Consider the following 24423-nt stretch of genomic DNA (forward strand, 5'->3'; position numbering starts at 1 on the left):
CAAATATTAGTACTTTACATGAACTGATGCAAACAATGGGTGTTATAACTCTAGTTTTTTTGAACTCCTAAAAGTATACGACTGCCTAATTTGAACGCAGTATTTTTTATTCCTGGTCATCAGGTGCACCGTTAGCTTGTTTGCCATTCTAAGTTGAATAAAATAAAAAATATAAAAACAAAAAATATACAACCAAATGGATTATCTCCTTAATTTTTTTAAAAACAAATTTATCCTTATTGGTTTAGAAATATCATTGACATTACTAATATAGATCACTTAGTATTTAGTAAGCAATCCAGTCGGTGAATCCAAATTATTTTATATATATATATATATATATATATATATATATATATATATATATATATATATATATATATATATATATAAAATGATTCGTAATATCAATATAGTAAGGTTTATAAATAAAAAAAAATCTCTCCATAAAACTGGTCCTGTTGTTAAAGCAAATTAAAAACGTGTTCCTGGTGACAGTAAGAGGATTACTGTGGAAACAAATTAAAATTCCTCTTTAGGCAATATTCGATGTTCAATAAATAATATTATTCAAAAGATCTTCTGACGAGATTGTGATTCCATTTTTACTATTCCTTTCGTATTCAGGTTTTCTTTATGTATGAATTGGAAGATTTTCTTTATATTTCTTCAACGAATTTGAACTTAGGTCTTTCTGTGCCCACTTTATTAATTAGTAATATAATGTTCAAATTATTTTTCTCAATGCTTGGAAATGTGAGCATTATTTTGACAATCTTCTTCGAGGTAAATCAAAATTGCCGTACTGGCCAGATACATGCGGGCAGCGGCCGGCAAAAGTTGGATAAAAATTCATATCTGTCGTGTTTTGCGGCCAGATAAATTACTATGTAAACTCATATCTGTCCTGTAATTTAAAAACGGAATGACCTTTTACTTCGAAATATGGGTACCAAGGAGGTAACTAATACAAGGTTTTATTTAAATTTCGATCTGGCTTGCAAATAGCTGTTTATTGAAAAAAAAAAAACAAAAGAACATTATACAAATTATTATTGTTGGTTATTAGTCATTGAACTTAAAAAGTAAAATTGTGTATTTGATTTCCGCGCATTCTTTAAGAAAAGTACTATACAAGCCTTGGCCACAACTAGGCATTGATGGACACACGTATGTGTGCCTCGGCTACGCCTCGGCCCACATTTGCACGTTCGTCCATCAATGCCTCAGTTACTGGCCGCTGCAGTAATGTACTATAGTTTTCTTATTATACATTTCAATTCAAATGTAATAAAATAAATTCATGTTCCTTTTTACCGAAAAACCTCATCGGTTTTTTAAATCTGTAAATGAATTCAACATTATTAAATATTTCTATTCCGTATATGAACAAAATTGAAAATGATAAAAAAGTATTCTTAAAAAAAACCTGTGTACACTAAAGTATTTCGTTTGCAGCGAGAGAGAGCAGCATGTGCAACAAATGTACGAAATACAAACGAGCGAGCCTGAAATATATTTGTGCAAGACTGCCGCTCAAAATTTAAAGGACAACATTTAATACTTTTTTAACATTTAATTTCTCGCTGCTATGAGTTTATGCATTGTGTATTTCTGCTATATTCTTATTATAAAAAATAAGAGAAATATTTAGATTGGGTAACTTTACATAGTTTTGTATTAGCGCCCAACTGGGGCCCAATGGGGACCGATATACTGCAATAAAAATCATGAGAAAACTACAAGATCCTACTATTAAAACATTATTCCTTATATAAGAATAAATTAATAATGGTCATTCTATAATCATTCACACAATAGTTTATTTATAATTATACCAGAGGAAGGATTTGTAAAAAAGTCGTTTGCTTTGGTACCTCTGTCTCATTCGTGTTTCAACCGTGAAGCAGTTGTGTTTGCATGGCTGTGTTTCAGTTTGAAGAGTGGAATATAGCAGTGAATTTACAGAGTACGGAGGCATAACACTTTATTTCTCAGGAAAAGCACCGTATGAGCGGTATCATGGGTGAAACGGTACACTCTGTTATGACCATGGTACCGCTCATATCTATAGACGACGTTTACCACTTTACATTAGGTGGGCCGTCATTTTGTTTGCCATTCAAAGTTGCATACAAAAATATTAATACATATATGACTTGCATATTCACCTTTTTTAAGGCTCAAAAATAGTCAAAACGCTTAATTCCTATCTTCACCGTTTCCCGTCATCACTCCCTGTACATTTTTTTTTAGTACAACCAAGAATGGCAAACAAGCTGACGGCTCACCTAATGGAAAGTGGTAACCGTCGCCTATAGACATGAGCAGTACCATGGACATAACAGAGTATACTGTTTCGCCCATGATACCCCCCATTCGTTGCCATTCCTGTGGACTCAGATGTTATTCCTCTGTACCCAGTAAATTCACGCCATATCCCACCCTTCAAACCGATACACAGCCATGCAAACACAACTGCTTCACGGTTGAAACACGAATGGGACAGAGGTACCCATGCAATCGACTTTTGTACAAATTTATACGTCTCAAGTTCGCAAAAGTATTATTAATCATGACTTTTTTAATATTAATATTTAAATGTTACTATTATATTACGGTACTGCGTTGATGGCTTGTTCCATTTGCGGTAAAGTTAAGCCTCATTTTGTTTCGGGGGACCATAGGCGGCAGGGGAAATCAGAGTCCGGCCGCGGGCGTTTATTATTCATGGCCGGTGGCCCGCGGATTTCATTACGGACGCGAGATGTGTCACCTTCACCTTGTTAGACGCTGACGCTGTTCTCATTTAAACTTTTATAATATTTCAATTATTTTCTTTTTTTGCATTTTTTAAGGTAACATCCGAAAATTTTGTATGTGATCTAACTATATAATTTCTAATAATACAATTTACTACTCACAACACCTGCAATGCCGCTGGTGTTGTGGGTGATCATGGGCGGCGGTACCATCAGGTGAGCTGCATGCTCGTTTGCTCCCTGTGTTGTAAAAAAAAAAGAATATATATATATATATATATATATATATATATATATATATATATATTAGCTTTTATATATTAGATTACATATATATACGTTATTATTTTTTTACAAAATCTATAGACGCTCTTTTTTCGTATTCTAAAGGTCGACTGGAAAAATCCCTTCAAGGATTAAGTCTACCTGTGTACATTTTTATAGTAAGCTAATATCTGTAAGTGAATATATAGAAGCGTATAAGTAAATAAATATATGTCACTGTCAAAGCCCGTACATTGTTAAATCTTGGGATTTACTAACATAAGTTGCCGAATGTCTGGATTTTATAATGAAAAGTTAATTTTCGGGCTTTGACTAAATCAAACTTCACCTAAACTTAAATAACCATACTGGGAGGAAAAGGGATTATTAGTGTTGTATATTTATATGTACACATTAAATAAATATTGTATTCCGTGACGGTATCTTTGAAATAAAGGCAGTGGGTATCTGGTAATCTTGACGTTTTACTATATGGTGACAGCGGGTGCTTAATTAAATTAATTTAATTAGTTGTTAGTGTGTAATTGTGATAAATACTTATCGATTCTAATTAAATAATTAGAGTGCATAAAAAGTAAAATATGGAGCATGCAAGACCGCCAACTGAGTTAATATTGGAAGGCGGACCATCAAAAGACACTGGGGTAGGAATCCACAACGATAATTTACCTATAGTGTCAGATAACCGGACACAGTCTAGGGTTGCTTCTCAAAGAGCACGGCAAAAATTTGCTGTATTTTTTAACAAGTCATAAGTAGCAAAGCAGATGTGTATTAAGTTTAGTTAATGTAGCATTAAGTTAGGTTTTCCCAAGAGATTATAGCATGAGGTTCTTCAAAAGGGGGGTAAAGAGGTTTCTTCAGGGTCGGCAACGCACGCGTAATACCTCTGGTATTGCAGGCGTACATAGGCTACGGTAACCGCTTACCATTAGGTGGGCTGTATGCTTGTTTGCCACCGCAGTGGTATAAAAAAAAAGTTAATATTTCAAATTGGTAATCTTTTGTTTCTATATTTATATCTAAAAAATATCAAAATTCTTCTTTATTTTTTTTTCTTTAAAAGTAATATATAGGTAATACAGTCAAAGGTAATACTGTACGGTATCGAATCAAAAGTTTTCATTTAAAAATATTTTCAATAGTATTGAAATATTAGACATTTAACAAAAATAGTTACAAAAGGTTAAATTAGTTCCATTAAAGATTTAAAATTATATGATTTTATTAAGTAATAGATTTAAGCATACTTCATTAAAATATTATGTATTTTGTAAACTTATTATATATTGTGGTGGTGGTATCTTATTATATTTCTGTTTTTTTTTTTTTTTTTGTAAGGGGAAGATATTGTGTATTTATATGTACACATAACATAAAATATTGTATTCCGTGACTTATATCATTAAAGGTATCTTTGAAATAAAGGCAGTGGGTATCTGGCATCTTGACGTTTTACTACAATTAGTAATCGAGTCTAACAGTCCCATTGTTATGTCATATATTATGACTATTTTTTACATTTACCACGTCTCTAATGCAAATAACTATGATCACGGAACATTTTTAATTTTTACCGTTGACACTTACATTTCAACCTGTAGTTTGCAAGACTCACTGGTCTTGCAATTCAGTAATAACAGGATTCAATAACAATAAATAATTATTTCAATTAAGTGATAGCTTTACAAATGACATAGCTAGTAGTTACTATATAATTCCCTCAGTGGATGTTGTTCTAGCAATTAATTACGTCACAACTTGTCATGTTGTCGTTGTGCGCTGTGACGGGCACAACTCCTACTTCTCGGCCGTGAATGCCCGTGACAAACGGCAAAGGCAGTGAGGCGCGACGAGTGACTGACGTGACGCTCCCATGCATGCTACTTGTACGACACCGATAATTCTGACACATAATAAATCTAAATATTATGTTAAAAATCAATGGAATGATTATAAAATTATTGTTACTGCATCTAATTAAAAACATAAATGAATGAGTAAATTAATTTTAGAGCAAAAGTTGCGAATACTTCGAAAACGAGAAAGTTCTCAGTTGGATTATTTTTTGTGTTTATATTATGCCTATTTGTGAATTATTACATTTAAAACTTACAAATTTCAGTATGTATTGAGATGACTTTTTTTTATACAACTTAGAATGGCAAACTAGCTGACGACTTACCTGATCGAGAGTGGTAACCGTCGCCCACCTACTATGGACATATCAAAGTATACTGTTTCGCCCATGTTATCCTTCATACGTTACTATCCCTGAAGACTAAGGCGTTATGCCTCTGTATTCTGTAATTTTATTGCCATATTACACCCTTCAAACTACAACACAGCCGTACAAATAGAACTGCTTCACGGTAGAAACATGATTGGGACAGAGGTGCCCTAGCAAATGACTTTTGTACAAAGTATCCCTCTGGTAATAGAAAAAAATTCATTGATTCTCTCTGAAGAAATACGTCTGTAATTAAATCAGCAAAGTAAAGTAATATATATATATATAAATAAGTAAACAATATCTCCACAGTGATGGATGCCCCGTGGGAGGTCCGAGTGCAGTCAAGTCACGGTGTAGCCGGCGGTGCGGCGTTGCTCACGTGCGCAGTGCCCGCCACAGTCAGGAGTCACGTCACAGTCACCAGGTGGTTCAAGGACGGAGCCGTGCTCGCTCCAATGGCGGCTGAAGCTGGTATGTTTATTTTTATACATCTACAGTTTGTTTGTAACACTTTATTGTATAGTAAAATTTAAAATTATAGGATACAGAGTGCTTAAGAAAAAGATGAGTACAATGATGGACTTCTCCCACAAAAGAAATTTCTTCCATCTTTTCGTCGTTTCGTCAACCTTTGAATGTTTGAAAAATAAGAAAATAATAGGAGATACAACTACAACATGAGCACAACATTGCTACTGGACAATATAAACAAAACCGTTTATCATTAGACGGGCTGTATGCTTGTTTGCCACCTTAGTGGTACAAAAAACAACATAAAATATCGAAATCCTATTTATCACATCTATAAGGACTATATCTATGCATAATATAAATATGGAGGTACATAAATGTCATACATAAAAATATAAGAGTACCAATAAACAATATCAGTATATAAATATAATAAATTTTTTTATGCAATTTAAAATTACAAACAAGCTGACGGCCAACCTGATGGAAAGTGGTAACCGTCGTCTATAGACATGAGCAGTGCAATGTACGTAATACTCGTAGAGTATACCGTTTCTCCCATGATACCTCCCATGCGTTGCTATACTAGATGATTCAGGTGTTATTCCTTTGTACCCTGTAAATGCACTGCCATATCCCATCCTTCGAATTGAAACATAGTCATGCAATATAACATATATATAAAAACATAACCAAACATACATACACACAATAAAACCTAGCACAGCCGATGATTCACGAATAAATCGTTTTGTTTAATTCCACTACCATTAATATATGTGTGATTGCCAACACTAATGTTAGCGGAATTAAACAAAGTAAACCAGAGGGAGACTTTGTACAAAAGTCGATTGCTTGGGTACCTCTGTCCCATTCGTGTTTCAACCGTGAAGCAGTAGTGTTTGCATGGCTGTGTATCGGTTTGAAGGGTAGGATATGGCGTGAATTTACTGGGTACAGAGGAATAACACCTGAGTCCTCAGGAATGACAACACATGGGGGGTATCATGGGCGAAACTGTATACTCTGTTATGTCCATGGTACTGCTCATGTCTATAGGCGACGGTTACCACTTTCCATCAGGTGGGCCGTCAGCTTGTTTGCCATTCTTTGTTGTATAAAAATAAAAAATAAATAAAATAAATATCCAGTGATATGGACTTCCGCAAGATAAAACCTAGTTCAGTAAGTAACAATAATAATACCTGAACTTTCTGGAACAGAATTTCTTTCTCTCTTTTTATTTAATGATAAAACTCAAATATAAGGTAGGATAATCGTCCACAGGATTGTGCTATACATCATACAGTAAGTATTTTCATTTCAGATTCAATGAACAATATTTGATAAGAATTAGAAGTGCAATTCTAAAGTCGAAATTAATCTCTTTCCGAAGCTCAACCGTCGATAATTGCTCGGGAGGGGCGAGAATTAAGATTTTTTTTGCGTTCGGAGCCACAAAGCGGCTGTCCGAGACAGAAACAAGAAAGCCTTCTTTATGAGCTTTAATTCTGACGATTAGATGGCGAAATTCGATTATGGTTTTCATTTCGGCAGAACGACTTTTCGATTACGTCTTCGAATAATAAGCAATAACTTCCTCTGTGGAAGCTATCAGTCGATTTTTTTGAACCATGAAGTTTTATCGCTTCGCTAACTGTTTTTTGTTCAGAGATAATTGGATAAGTGCATATGGACAGAAAGGTAATAAAACCTTTTAGAATTTTTTCCAACTATATCGAATTAATGATAAAGGAATGGTAGCCCTGTCTGCGCTAACGGTATACGTTGACGGTGCCCCAGTGAAGGATAATAGATAAGAATAAAAGGACAGGTTAATTAGTCCATCGTGATGAATACATCTGGAAGTCAGCACGATGGTTTCCAGGGAACAACGGGGAAGTCGACCTGATAGGGTATATTTTTACCAATGGGACTGATAGTCCACATTACTAACAATTCCTTTCCCCATTCCAACTATATTTACCACTAGCTTTTGCCCGCTACTTCGTACGAGTGGATTTTAGAAGTAGGAAAAGCAATTAAATAGACCACTTATTGATAACGTATTAAGATAAAACATTACCAGCTTTTAAGTTAGTTCTTCAAAAACATAACTGTGAACTGAAAACTCTTAGAACGTCTCTAAGGCCTAACTGCGGTTGCCAATTCGTATTCCAAGCATGGCAACTACTGGCAAAACCCTCAAATTGGATGCTTGTGTTCAGTAATGGACAGTCAAGGGCTGATATGATTAGAACGATATAAATAATCCAAATATGTGTGATAACCAATACACGTATGCACCTTTTTTTAAATATAACAAAATTGGCAAACAAAATCCCTTTTGGCGGTAAAAATCGCACCATCTGTCAGGTCACACTATGCAAGAAAAAACATGACAGATATAAATGACGTTTGACATGACAATTAGCGTGACAACAACTGTCAAATCGTGCGCGCCACTTTACTAAGATAGTGAATATTTAAAGATTTATAACTATACGGTTATGAGAGGTTTGTAGTTTTTTTTTTTTTATTCAAATCCTCAAAGGTAGTTTTTGCGTGAAAGAGTAACAAATATTCGTCCATCGTTACAAATTTTGGTCTTTATTATATTAATAGGGTAAAGGTGTTAGTAATATTTTATTGCATCTGTAATAAAACTTGTAGCATTAGATTATTGTAAAAGTTAAGTTAATAGCATCAATTTATGATTTTCCAATGTAATAAATATGAAAATAATAATACAATTTTAAATTTATTGATGGAATTTATAACATTTTTTTTTCACAATTTGATAAGAATGACAAGAATGAAAAGTGGTAAATGCGAAGACGATGTCAGGACCATATGTCAGGATAATGATGATGATATAGCCGTTAACTGCTCAATATAAGTTTCCCCTTTGAGGGGTTTTGTCAGTAGGTGTCATACTTAGCAGGCGGGTTGGCAACCGTAGTTAAGGATTTGATGATATTTTAAGAGGGACATTGCTGCTCGTCCTTCGACAATTATATGAACATTACCATGGATTGATAACCATGGTCTCGTGATCATTCTATGATCAGAATAAACTGTAACATTCATGGCATCTCGTACTCATGTGTTGTCATTCCTAAAGCATTATGTTTCCAAACATTGTAATTTTATTAACATTGAATTACGCAAATACAAATCTTAATCAATTTAAGAGATTAAATATAATGAAAAGTTGGAAATATGGGAACGCCAAACGAATTTACCAAGGCTGGCCCTCGTCGTAGCAACCATGTTAATTAACGTACGACTCCCACGGGACTCCCGGGTCACTGAGCAGTACTATAAGCGTCATTGCGGCGAACATAATACTATAATTATATTATAACTAACTATTTAACGCAGCTTTGCCTACATGACTTAGTATCTTCAATGTATATGAAAGAAAGGAACAAATAAAGAAATAATTTATTTAAAGAATCATGCGACTCACTCAACAGCACACCAAATAAGAATTAATAAAAAATAAAAATAAAACAATAATATACAAAATAAAAAGCGTCCACCGTTGTCTGCTCAATTGAAGACTTTTAGAAATAAACAGCAGGACTATTCTCAAATTTAATATCAATATTAATCCAATCTATTGCCAATGACAGTTTAGTACTGCCCCTAAAAAAAACAATTAGAAATGAGGTTAGAATTAGGACCAATTGGCAATAGTTTTTATTATCAAATTACATTTACACCAGAGGGATACTTTGTACAAAAGTCGTTTGCTTGGACACCTCTGTCCCATTCGTGTTTTTACCGTGAAGTAGTTGTGTTTCTATGACTGTGTTTCAGTTTGAAGGGTGAGATATGGCATGAATTTACAGGGTACAGAGGAATAACACCTTAGTCCTCAGTAATGGCAACGCATGGGGGGTATCATGATGATCAGTACACTCTGTTATGTCCATTTGCCATTCTAAGTTGTATAAAAAAAAAAAAAACACATGACCAACAATTAGTCCATTACCCTAAGGTTGTCTTGAAAAGATTGCTCTCAGCAATAAGACCGCCTTACTGTACTTATACAATTGTATCGTTATATTTATTAATTGTCTTGTTTTTTTTCCTATATTGTATAATGCAAATAAAGTATACTCATTTATTCATTCATTCAACAATATATGAAATTGACTTAATTTCATAATTTGTTTATATTTTCATATATTATTTATACTTCTTATATTATACAATACCAACACTGAACAGGTACTAACATTATCTTCCGTAGAGATAATAGTATTCAGATTTAAAACTTTCGATAGAAGTTGGGCTTCACTAATGCAAGTTTAATGTCCGCCTTTGATGCAGTTTCGAGGAATTACCGCTTTTCTCTTTAAGCAGATTTATTTAATGCTGAAAAGTACTTAATACCAGAAATAATAAACAACCGAAGGAGATTTAATATCTTAAAGTATAGAATATTTATTTAAATTAAATAAGAAATACAGTGTTTAGATATAATACAAAAGTCGCGGAAATTTATGAAGCTATTAAGTGTTATCCCCCGATAATGTGCCGTAAGGCGCCAAACGCCTCCTTCAGGAGGCTTACTCCTCCTTCCGGATAAAGTCGAAACAATTGCCACAGTGAGTTCATTAATTTCCTGTGACTTTTGTATATAGACATCGAAAAAAAAAATAAGCTTAAGTTTTAAAAAGAAATACAGTTACAAAATTTACAAAATCTGAGACACAGGGAAGAAAATGATTACTTGGTGATTAAAATTTCATACTGACAGGTTCAAAAGTTCTAAGTTTTTAAATAAAGATAAAATGATATTAAAAGAACCTTTCGCAGTCTATGTAATTATGAAAGTCTGTAAAGAAATTGGGATATTATCTACTCAGCTTCTACTATCGAACGGATGCCTGCCAGCTCTAAACCTACTTTACCGAATACAGTAGCCAAAGAAATGTTTTGTTTCTATTTTCGGTATAATTCAAATAAAAATGCATTGTGTCACTGCACTTTTTCATCACCAGAAAATCATAAGAGGCAACTAAGAGAACAAATACACCTGCAAGAATTGCAAGAGATTGAAAACATAAAACTATGATAAGCTGTCGAAGCGTCGCTAGCTTTGTATTTGTAGGGTATATTCGGCTGTTCAGAGACCGGTACCCGTAGTGAAACTTTAGTGGATTTAAATTGGATTATTCTAGCTCCATCCAGTATTTTATATCCACCGAGCATGCGCAAGTTGGCAGTTGTCTGGATGCTTATTCAAATTAGCTGCTACTTGATTTATAGTTGGAGCTTCCCCGAAGTTTTTAGTTTAATGGTTCGTGCACACTTCGACCGCTTTAAACTGGCAATTTTTTATTGTTATTTATTTATTTGTATGTTTACTATTATAATCTTATAGCTGAATATATCTGTTTAATTTGATTTCGAATAAATTATGTTCTATGTATACAAAATATTATAAGGTTGCATTGATACGGACATGTGATGAGACGGGATGATGACCATGTGAATTAAAGGGTGATAGCAATGAAGGAAGGAAAGAGGTTCCATGCTTGACCTTGTTGCATATAACAAAGAACAATATAGCAATAAATAACTTTTATTGCTATTCTTTACAAATACGGTACAATAATTATAATGTTAGTAGTACATATATTAATAAATAAATACATTGTGAAGTACACGTATGCCTGACAATACGTTCAAACTCAGCTTTTGCTAGACCGATGTGTGTTCAGCGCCGATTTTCAGTTTGCACCTATACGGGGCATCGTTTTATTATCAAATATTTACATTACTGTTACACAGAAAGAAAAAAATATAAATAAATATAAAAATAATAAGTACCAAAAAATTTATAAAAATTGTAAAACATTACTATTATATCACAAAGGAATACATAATTCGTACTAGCTTCATTTCTTATTCCTTCACTGTTCAAGCTATTAAATACCGGAACACACTCCCGCTTGACATAAGATCTACCTTAAACAAGCTAGCTTTTAAACGTAAATTGCGCACCTATTTCTTATAAAAATCACTTTCCCTTTAAGCTTGTCCTGCTGGTTACTCTGTTTGAGTTATAGATTATTATTTGCTTTTCTATTGCAGTTGTTTTATTTATTTGTTTTATATAGTAATATTTTATGTATTTATTTATGTATATATTTAGTGTATGTATGTATATATATATATATATATAATTATTTATTTAATACATTATGTGTATGTTTATATTATATGAATATATCAAGTAGTGCTTTATTTTTCCTCTATTCAATAATGCACCGCCTGCTTATTTCTCGGTTTGCCCAATGGTTGACTGGTAGAGAACACCGTCCGGTGTTAAGTCTGCCAAATATACATAGAATTTTAGTGTGCATTAAAGTTTAAATATTTTTTTTTACAACACAGGGGGCAAACGAGCTTGCGGCTCACCTGATGGTAAATGACTACCGTCGCCCATGATCACCCACAACACCAGCAACATTGCAGGTGTGCTGCCGGCCTTTTAAAAAGGAATATACTCTTTTCTTGAAGGTTATGTTGTCGTATCGGTTCGGTAATACTGCTGCTCGAAGTTGATTCCAAAGAATGGTTGTGCGTGGAAGAAAGTGCCTTGAAAAACGTACGGTTGAGGACCGCCACTCGTCCAGATGATTGGGATGAAACTTTAGTTTGTGGCGGGTTGTACGGTGGTGAAAATAATTTAAGAACACATATTAATCATTTGATATTACACGTACTTCAGTAAAACGAAAGGGATTCCCCCATTCAGCATAATCCTATAGTACTGTAGAATACCACAACATTGATTTTCAATGATAAAGACCTTTAGAATATATATTGGCTAAATAAGAGTAGATGATGTGAAGAAGGGTCAAGTTAAAAGTACACTTTATCGGCGAGTTTCCATGTATACACTGATTTATGTGGAAATAGCGAAAGGCGTCGGTTTGAATCGGAGCATTTAGTGTTCTAAAAGTTTCCCATCTACCTCAAGTGAAAGAAAACACGACGGTACATACTCCTATACGTACTTACATGTGAAAATGTTATTTTTAAAACGTATGTTCACATTTTCCTGTTATATATATTAATATTTATATTTATTTTATTACGTAAGGCCTCAGCGTCAAAGGAATAAAACATAATAATAACCAATAGTTATTATTTCTAAGAAATATTATTTTTATATCCAGAAATATAAAAATAGCGTTTCTGTACTATACGAAGCTTACAGACAAGCTCCATATACTACAGAGGTAGATCATATTATAAAATATTCGCTTTGACGTAAATTCTATATTTTTTTTAAATTAATTTTCAGGTAATCCCTCTCATCGGCGACTTGACGTTGTTTTACGACGTTATAAACTTATGGATGCCGTTTAGTAATCCATTTTCGAGAATGCCAGAGGCATAAAGTTGTTTTGTCGCTCGTTAACTATACTTTCCTTTATACGTGAAACTATTCTTAGACTATTTCAGATCATTTGTTATGCTATAGATTATATAAAAATTTGTAGCCTGTAATTTAATTAACATATCTAACCCTTCAAACCAAAACATACCCATGCAAGTGCAACTGTTTCACAACAGAAACACAAATGGTACAGAGATACCCAAGCTGACGACTTTTGTAAAAAGTCTCTTTTTGACAAATTGTCACTGTTATTATAAACAGCCAAAGTCTAAAGTAATTACAACGACTTGAAATTTAAACTGGAAAACAATCGAAGGCATAAAGCCCCTCTGGCTATACCGCGTCACAAAATCATCTCCCTTCACTCTATTTCAATTCGAAATTGCAAATAGGTGCATTCTTTACAATTTTCTCTTAAAAAATCCATCATATAAAATGTTTTAAAATAACAGATCTCTGAATCAAAAACATTTTGTGGATCTCATTAAATCATTACAGCCAGTGAGCCAGAAGTGTTCTCGCATTTTGTTCCGATACAGTGGCCGAGTTGAAATACAATTAATGACGAACAAAGGGTCGTATCAAATAACAAAAGCTAATCAGACGGGCCCTTTCATGCCGCAAATAAAATATAAGAGGATTTCAACGACTTACAATCATTAAATTTTGTTATTGTATCAATCTTGCTGCCGTGTGGTCCCCAATCTATGGGCCACCTCTTTCTTTCCCGAGTAACGTAAGAAGTGATTTAGGAAACTTAAAGGTCAAGGGATGGGCAGCAGTAAATTTTTAAAAGCCTTTTTAAAATATAACCGAAGTTTAACTGCGTTTGCCAACCCACCTGCCAAGCACTAGCAAACGACTGGCAAAACCTTCCTTATGGGGAAGAGCTATGTTCAGTTGTGGACAGTTAACGGCTGATGATGATAATGATGATCAATCTTATTAGTTGTTACTAGAGGGAGACTTTGTACAAAAGTCGATTGCTTGGGTCTGTCCCATTCGCGTTTCTACCGTGAAGTAGTTGTGTTTGCATGGCTGTGTTTCTGTTTGAAGGGTGGGCGTGGGCGAAGGAATATGGCATGAATTTACAGGGTACAGAGGAATAACACCTGAGTCTTCAGACATTTCTGAACGCAACGCATGGGCGAAAGAGTATGCTTTCTTATGTCCATGGTATTGCTCATGTCTATAGGCGACGGTTACCACTTTCCATCAGGTGAGCCGTCAGCTTGTTTGCCATTTAAAGATGTATAAAAAAAAATCATATCGTAGCAATTTTTCATTGTCTAAAAACACAGATTAAATGACGTTTTCTAAAAATTTAACCTAGCTAGATCAATTATTCGCCCCCGAACCTCCCTGCATACAAAATTTTATGGGAATTGTTGGAGCCGTTTCCAAGCAGATTATATGTATATAGAATTGCTCGTTTAAAGGTATTAGAATAAATTTATGATCTGATAGCGGTATACTGAAATCTTGTGGTTTGTTCCATACACAATATTGTATCTATTACTGAATAAATAAATAATAATTTATATTTAATAAATAAATATGTTTTGTTTTATATAACTTAGAATAGTAAACAAGCTGACGGCCCACCTGATGGAAAGTGGTAACCGTCGCCTATAGACATGAGCAATACCATGAACATAACAGAGTGTACTGTCTCGCCCATGATACCACCCATGTGTTGCCATTCCTGAGGACTCAGGTGTTATTCCTCTGTACCCTGTAAATTCACGCCATATCCCAGACAGAGGTACCCAAGCAATCGACTTTTGTACAAAGTCTCCCTCTATGCTCATAGATGTTTAGGTTAATTAAAAATACGAATATGACACGCGAAATAATCACATTTCCCACTAATTTAATATGTTTTTCATCATTGAAAAATAAATTTATCCACAAAGTGAGAATGTTTTATAAAATTAAGTCCATTTTTTTGTACAGGATATTTTTTTGTAATAAAAACAATAAGGAATAAATAAATAAATGTTTTTTTTTTTTTATTATTTTGATTGATTGCAAAATAACGCTGAAGCTTAAAATATACAAGAACAAAATGTTTTAATGAAATTTATCTACGTTGATTTCATTTTAAACTACCATGAATAATAAACGATCTGTATGTCTGATGGAAAACGGCCGCCTATAAACATGAATATACAATGTCATAATTTGCCAAATAATGTCTCAAATTATTTTCGAATTAATATGTATTTTTAATTAAAATAAATAAAATCATGAATTTTAATTTAAAACAAGCAAATCATCATCATATCAGCTTTTAACTTTCTACTGTTGAACATAAGCCTCCCCCTTGGGAGGTTTTGCCAGTAGTTGGCACTCGTGGCAGGCGGGTTGGCAACTGCAATTAGGCTTTGGAGATGTTTTAAAAGGGACGCTGCTGTTCCATCCCTCGCCCTCCCTTAGCCGTCTCTTACGACACTCACGGAAAAGAAGGAAAATAGGTATTAGGATTAATTTATCAATTGTTAAACGTAAATATATTATGGTATTGCAGGCGTTCATAGGCTACGGTAACCGCTTACCATCAGGTGGGCCGTATGCTTGTTTGCCACTTCAGTGATATAAATAAAAAAAAATATAATAGACGGTAGCAAATAAAAAGAAAAGCTATTTTTAGAGACAAAGTATTTAAAGATACCAGTTAACACTGACGTCAATTTAAGGGAAAACAGGAGGCTAGACAGAGATGCACGATGTTGAACATTGATAAAAATAGATAAAAGGCCTGCAAGAAAGAGATGGTAGACGGGGCAGTTTGCAACATTTAGAATTCATTGAAAAACTCGCTACTGAAAGTTATCTGATCGCAAGAGGTGAACGCGGAGGGGAAAGTTTCGCCTCGGCGGAGTCACACGCAATAATATTAAAGGAGAAACAGTTCAAGTCATTGTTTATATTTATCTCTGTATACCTGCATTCATCGTCATTATTGTGGTTATTCTTTTGAAGCTCCAGCACGAAGAAACTACAATAAATGCAACAACATTAAAAATAGGTTACCAATTCTAATGTATTTTTGTGTATATCTATTTTACGCGACATCTTTGCTAATTCTAATTTTTTTTGCATGATTTCGATTTTATTTTAACTTTTTTTTGTACAACTTAGAATGGCAAACAAGCTAACGACCTACCTAATGGAAAGTGGTAACCGTCGCTTATAGACATGAGCAGTACCATGGACATAACAGAGTACACTGTTTCCCCCATGATACCCCCTATGCATTGCCATTCCTGAGAACTCAGGTGTTATTTCTCTGTTCCCTGTAAATTCACGCTATATCCCACCCTTAAAACTGAAACATAGCCATGCAAACACAACTATTTTATGGCTGAAACACGAATGGGACAGATGTACCCAAGCAAACGACTTTTGTACAAAGTCTCCCTCTGGTATCTCATAATTCTGTTGTTATTATTAGGCAGTTTTTGATAAAATCTTTAACTTATTCTTTCTTAATTCAAAATATCGATTTTATAATACAAATCGAAAAGAAATAATGTTTATAAAAATAAAAATAATGTAAAACATCTTTATTTTCAGACAATAAGAGCCTATGAATGTTAGTAACAAAAAATCTTACAAACTATGTTAGTGGAGCCTTAGTAGCTGTAATATAGTGCGGCCATTCTGCCAACCGTAATATATTTTATCTATCTTGTTTATATATATCTGTATTTTTAGTGTACGACCGAACTTTCGGTTTCGGTTACGACTAGTTTCAGCCAGAAATTCTACGTTCTGCCTTAGTTTCGGTTTCGGCCAAACATTGGCCGAAACTTTCGGCCGCACCGAAACTTTATGTGTGTGTTTGTATTGTGTGTGTGTCTAACTGAAAGTTGTTTTTTTTTTTATAAGTTTACTTACAAAATAAGTAAGTAAGTCATAATTTTAACATATTTTGACATATTTGTTACATACTTTAATTAGTGTTTATTATTACCCTTGAATTACATATGTTTGTGTAAATAATTGTGTAAAAATAGACTAGATTTCAGTATAGAAGAGAAATTTTAAATATGTTTCATTAAGTTTCGATTTCGGTTTCGGTTTCGGCCGAAACTGAAACTAAGGCCGAAAGTTCGGTTTCAGTTTCGGCTGTAAAACCTGTTTCGGTCAGACACTAGTATTTTTATATAATTCACGTTCGATATACAAGACATATGCATGCTGTTATGAATAGATCATATTATAATACTCTCTCTGTTTGATAAACAACAAATGTAGAGTGAAAATAATACTACATACAATGTTAATAAAATAAAATCCCTATACTTATTGCATTATCATCACGAGACATCTACGAAATAATTACTGAAAGAAGCGTGTCACACTTCAAAGAGAAGCTTAACCAGTATCAAATTATCAATTGACCTCATCAGGGTTCGCTTGGTCCCGTCCGTTCACAATAAATGCCATTTACCCTCATCACCATTAAAGGATTCCCAATTTGTCCACGTGCGGTCGCCGGCTTTATTGAAATAGTTTTTGATGATAATTTATAAAGTTACGCTAACAAACCGTTATAATGAAGTCAGTCGTGTTCTTTTAAAATTCTATTGACATTGATGTAAAAAAAATTACAGATGTACAATGACAGATTGAAAAATGACGCTGATTATATCAACCGTTTATTGTCTACTGCTGAACGTAGGCCTCCCCCATAAAGGGGGGCTTTGCATTCACAAAATTCCATTTAAAGAAATGAAAAATATGTTTGCAGTCTTTTGATATTTGTTCCGTGATGGTTTCAAGTTTATTTTGCAATGTCAGTCATTCTACTGCCGTTTTTCTTTGCAGAGCAAAAAAACTGTTTTTGTTATGCGAAATCTACTTGTATTTACAAATTATCGCATTCCAAATTCATACATTTATTTCTAATGTTCGAAACATCTGTTTCATTGGTTTCATTACATTTCATTACAATTTCCCTTATCTTTTATTTGCGTATGGGTCAGCTAAGCCGTTGCACGTCGACCCATTGGGATCTTTTGTGCTTCCCCCCGCCATATACTATCCACTTATAGATACCTATTATTTATTATTATTAAATAACAATTATTTTCACTCTGACTGCATTGGATTGGCTAAAAAAGATCTCTTTTAGAGATAAGATCATCATCATCTTTGCTAAACTGTTATTAAACTAATCATTGTATCTTTTTTTTCAAATGCACTAAAGATATATATATATATATATATATATATATATATATATATATATATATATATATATATATATATATATAATATTTTTTTCTTAAATATCTCCCATGTATCGTAATCGTCTAATTTTTTTATTGTATTAGACAATATAAAAGCTGAATATTCTGTCAAGTGATTTACTTTTCTTTTTTCTTCGCGTTAAAAACAAAGCACATCATAATAGTGACAGGAGCCTTTATCTACGAGAGCATTTGATGGCGGAGGAGATAAATAAGATTGGAGTGGCGACACTAAAACGCTCATGACTTTGAAATTAGGAGCGCACTCACGGGAAAACGGTCCTATATTTTATACGCAGCGGCGTTGGGGGCCCTGTGACCGATGGAATAATGCTACAAGCACAAATCATTATAGATAGATAGAAAAATAAATAAATATATCATGTATAGCTTTATTTTTTCTCTATTCAATAATGCATCCTTACTTATTTCTCGGTTTGCCCAATGATTGATTGGTAGAGAACACCAAACAATATATAATAATAAATTAATAATAGGGGGGAAAGGGATTATTAGTAATGGAGACTGAGAATCCCATTGCTAGCAATATACCCAACCAGGTTGACCTCCTCGTGGTGCTCCCTGGAAACTATCATGGTTAATTCCTGATGAATTCCTCATGATAGGCTAACTGACCTGTTTTCATTGTCATCGATCAACCTTCACTGGTGCTCCACCAGCGTATTCCGTTAGCGCAGGAGGGGTTACCGTACCATTTTCACACATCAAAAAAAAAATATATGATAATAATAATAAGGCATTCGGCACTGGGGTCATTCTATCTACCTCGCAATGGACTTGGTGCGAAAATATTGTGTTATTATTTGAGGAATAATAACACCAGTGCAAATTTTGTCTTTTTTTTATACAACTTAGAATGGCAAACAAGCTGACGACCTACCTGATGGAAAGTGGTAATCGTCGCCTATAGACATGAGCAGCACCATGGACATAACAGAATATTTTTACCAGAGGGAGACTTTGTACAAAAGTCGATTGCTTGGGTACCTCTGTCCCATTCGTGTTTCAACCGTGAAGCAGTTGTGTTTGCATGGCTGTGTTTCGGTTTGAAGAGTGGGATATGGCGTGAATTTACTGGGTACAGAGGAATAACACCTGAGTCCTCAGGAATGGCGCGCATGGGGGGTATCATGGGCGAAACAGTATAATCTGTTATGTCCATGGTACTGCTCATGTCTATAGGCGACGGTTACCACTTTCCATCAGGTGGGCCGTCAGCTTGTTTGCCATTCTAAGTTGTATAAAAAAAAAAAAAAAATATACTGTTTTGCCCATGATACCCCCCATGCGTTGCCATTCCTGAGGGCTCATTTGTTATTCCTCTGTACCCTGTAAATTCACGCCATATCCCACCCTTCAAATCGAAACACAGCCATGTATTACAACAATCTAGTATTCAATTTGGATTTTTTTACAGGAGGTCGATATATAGTGGGAGGCAGCCGTGGTGATATACTGGTGGTGCGAGACGCGAAGCCTGATGACGCTAGTACTTACTCGTGTGAAGCACAACATGCTCTCACTGGTGAAAAGCGGAAAAGTTCTCCCGCCGTTGTTACTGTGCTGCGTAAGTCTCACCTATTTAATTTACAAGTAAAAACAAATAGTTTACAATGTAATGTTCAGTTAGAAAGACTGGAACATCACTACTAGTGTGAATACAGATTAAAGAGGCATGACCACTTCTCTCTCTTCGTCCTCTTTATTACTGAAGATCGTGTCCTTGAAGGTGTCTGTTACCTCTCTTATGATGTTATTCCATTTCGCCCAGTCTTCAGCTTCTTACAGGGCAGCTGCAATTGACAGTCCCGTAACGGCAGTTACTTGGTCCGACCATCGATTAGGCAATCGTCCGCGTGGTCTTTTTCCCTCTATCTTGCCTACAACCATTAGTTTGTCCAGATTGTCGAACTGTTGTCGAGCAGCATGACCGAAGTATCCAAGAATCCTCCGATAGCAGACTGTCGAGAGCCTATCTTTTATGCAGAGTTGCGTCAGGATAAATATATTCGTGCGCTTTGCTGTCCAGGGAATTCTCAGCATCCTTCGCCAGCACCACATCTCGACAGCATCTATCTTTTTTCGCATGACCACTTAGCCCTCAGAAATTACGACGAAACTGATCTCGATCTAATAAATCTATGATATTACTCTCTCTATGAGATAGTTCAAAAATATAATTTCAAGTTGCATACAATATTTTAAAGTATTTGTTTTTAATAATTAATTTTTTTCACTTATAAATTACAAAACAGAAGAATTTTAATCTATGAAGCAGATATAGCTAAATAGGGGACCTCTATGTGTAATGACCGTGCTTGGAAATTATTTTTGTGATTTTTTTTATACAACTTAGAATGGCAAACAAGCTGACGGCCTACCTGATGGAAAGTGGTAACCGTCGCCTATAGACATGAGCAGTTCCATGGATATAACAGACTATACTGTTTCGCCCATGATATCTTCCATGCGTTGCCATTCCTAAGGACTCAGGTGTTATTCCTCTGTACCTTTTAAATTCACGCCATATCCCACCCTTCAAACCGAAGCACAGCCATGCAAACACAACTGCTTTACGGTTGAAACTCGAATACGACAGAGGTATCCAAGCAATCGACTTTTGTACAAAGTCTCCCTCTGGTAAAATTATTATCTGATTATGGTATTCGAAGTTTTTTTTTTAAATAAAATAAAATATACATTATAAAAAAAATCAATATTAAAAAAAATACATTTATATTATGTCTAACAAGAGCGAAAAAGGAAGCCTTCAAGAATGAAGACACCACGCCGGCATACACAGACCATCAGTGTATGCCGGCTGAAGAACCCAGTGACCCGGAGGTCGTCGCTTTCGGAGTTGAAGCCGGGGTAGTGGGGTATACCCCAAGGCCCCTACCTCACTCGCCCACACATCATCTGGCGGGCATGAGATGTCCCTGTTGATTGATAGAGATTTTTTTTGTGTAAGACAGTGTCAAATATAGACAACACCGAATGTTGGAAGGTGATAACCGTCACTTGCAAATGAAGTTAAAAAAGTGCAATTTTGTTTGTAAGCCACTCTGAGGTGAAACTCTTAACTGGTGATTTAAATGATTTGTCATCGTCATCATATCAGCCTTTAACTGTCCACTGCTTAATATAAACTATACAACTTAATATAAATTAGGGGATTTGCCACTAGTTGCTGCATTTAGTAGGCGGATAAGCAACTGCAGTTAGGCTTTGGAAATGTTTTAAGAGGGACACTGCTGCCCACCCCTCGGCCTTTCTTAGTCTCCTCTTACAGCACCCATAGGAGAGGAAGGGGTAGCGTATTCTATGGTAGAAGCACATGACAAATGATTTAAACGATTAATAATTGTATATGCAGATGCAACGGGCAGCATGGCGCCCCGCATGCTGACCGTGTCTGAAGACGAGATGGTGCCCCAGGGAGGCGACATACGGCTCGTGTGCTGCGCCGTAGGGAACCCACCACCCACTTACAGGTAATGCTTGTCTAACTCCAAAAACAGTAGCTTCTCAATTTGCTTGTATTTTTTTTATATATATTTGTCACCTCATAACTCCGTCAGTTGTAAACCGATATGGAAAATTCTTTCTTTAATCTGAAAAGAGATAGAGTTTCAATACGATCATCAAAAAAGCGAAAGCAAAATTTTAAAAATAAATTCACTTGTCTGTATATTGATCTCTGTCAGAGATAAGTCCGCCCTTGCTTACAATATTTATAAAAATATATACATATACACAACACACACACACATACGCACACGCACACGCACATGTACACGCACACGCACTCGCACACACACCCGTCTCGTATACACACACGCACACGCACACGCTAACGCACACGCACACGCACCCGTCTCGTATACACACACGCACACGCACATGTACACGCACACGCACTCGCACACACACCCGTCTCGTATACACACACGCACACGTATACGCACACGTACACGTACACGTACACGCTCACGCACACGCACACGCACACGCACACGCACACGCACACGCACACGCACACGTACACACACATATATATATTTGTTCCAAAATCACTAAAAATTGCACCAAAATTAATATAATTTTCACAGTTGTATTTCTGTTAAGGTTAAACTTAATATTTATAATTTTATATGTCTATAACTTATTATAAATTAAATTTGTGTATATGTTGCAGTCAAAACTCTGAACCAGTCAAAAGTACTATTGATTAGCAAAATCAGTCAAAAGTACTTTTGATTGAACAGCTGTTCAAAAGTGGCTTTGACTGAAAATTATTGGTTATTAGTACTTTTGACTGCAAATTTGTGATTTTTTTAATGGATGATTCTGGAATGATTATCTCGCGTGCGCTATCGGTTTACACTGGCGAGGCACCAGTGAGGGATGATTGGTGGGAATAAAACAAATTTGCGGCTAGGTTAGGTTAGATACTTTTACTGTTATTTTACTTAAAGTCGATTGCTTGGGTACCTCTGTCCCATTCGTGTTTCAACCGTGAAGCAGTTGTGTTTGCATGGCTGTGTTTCGGTTTGAAGGGTGGGGTATGGCGTGAATTTACTGGCTACAGAGGAATAACACCTGAGTCCTCGGGAATGGCAACGCATGGGGGGGTATCATGGGCGAAACAGTATACTTTGTTATGTCCATGGTATTGCTCATGTCTATAGGTGACGGTTACCACTTTCCATCAGGTGGGCCGTCAACTTGTTTGCCATTCTAAGTTGTATAAAAAAAAAAAGTTAAAAGTATTATTTTTTTAATGACTAAAGCATACGTTTTAAAGTACTTTTGGCTGATTTTGCTAGTCAATAGTACTTTTGACTGGTTAAGAGTTTTGACTGCAACATATAAATAAGTGACAGGGCGCCATGTCTCTGTCCGTTATGTCCTTGTAAGTACTCTGAAAAGGTTAACGATGTAATTTAGGTACTACTATTGATTTTGTCTGCGAATCTATTTAGAATACTATAATAATAATATAAAGTTGGATAGAAAGATGATAAATAGATACGCAATATTTACCAGAGGGAGACTTTGTACAAAAGTCTTTTGCTTGGCCACCTCTGTCCCATTCGTGTTTCTACCGTACAGCAGTTGTGTTTATATGGCTGTGTTTCGGTTTGAACGGTGGGATATGGCAGTGAATTTACAGGGTACAGAGGAATAGTACCTGAATCCTCAGGAATGGTTACGCATGGGGGGTATCACGGGCGAAACATTATACTCTGTTATGTCCAAGGTAATGCTTATGTCTATAGACGATGGTTACCACTTTCCATCAGGTGGTTGGTAGCTTATTTGGCATTCTAGGATGCAAAAAAATAACAAAATAAAAAAATACAAATTTGAAATAAAGAAGGTATTAAAGAGACCTTTAACTATTTATTTATACTTATATTGAATTATAAATATCTCCTTACGAGAGAAGTCAAGACTTTACAGGTAAATCAATGTAATACAATATAATATATAATATATTTTATATATTACAGGCGACACAGTATACTCTTTTATATTCATGGTACTGTTCTTGTCTATAGGAGACTATCACTTTATCACTTTTTTTTATACAACCTAGAATGGAAAACAAGCTGACGGCCCACCTGATGGAAAGTGGTAACCATCGTCTATAAACATAAGCAGTACCACCGACCTAACAGAGTATATTATTTTGCCCATGAAACCCCTCATGCTTTGCCATTCCTGAGGACTCAGATGTTATTCCTCTGTACCCTGTAAATTCACACCATATCCCACCCTTCAAACCGAAACACAGCCATGCAAACACAACTGCTTCACGATTGAAACACAAATGGGACAGAGGTACCCAAGCAATCGACTTTTGTACAAAGTCTCCCTCTGTTAACTTCCCATCAGGTGGGCCGTCATCTTGTTTGCCATTCTAAGTGGTTTTTTTTAATAAGCATGGAAACAAGACAA

The 24423-nt window shown here is 35.1% G+C and overlaps 1 protein-coding gene across 1 annotated transcript in view; it reads left to right on the forward strand.

Annotated features, from left to right (window-relative positions):
• Positions 1 to 24423, forward strand: part of LOC113519148 (cell adhesion molecule Dscam2-like) — a 271730-nt gene that overhangs the window by 200363 nt on the left and 46944 nt on the right. Inside the window, exons 5-7 of the mRNA XM_052894222.1 lie at positions 5590 to 5751; positions 19877 to 20026; positions 21836 to 21953. Coding sequence (XP_052750182.1) covers positions 5590 to 5751; positions 19877 to 20026; positions 21836 to 21953 — 430 coding nt within the window. The remainder of the gene's footprint in view (positions 1 to 5589; positions 5752 to 19876; positions 20027 to 21835; positions 21954 to 24423) is intronic.

Source organism: Galleria mellonella, unplaced genomic scaffold, assembly GCF_026898425.1.
Source record: "Galleria mellonella isolate WM207_F2 unplaced genomic scaffold, CSIRO_AGI_GalMel_v1 utg200, whole genome shotgun sequence".
NCBI lineage: Eukaryota > Metazoa > Arthropoda > Insecta > Lepidoptera > Pyralidae > Galleria > Galleria mellonella.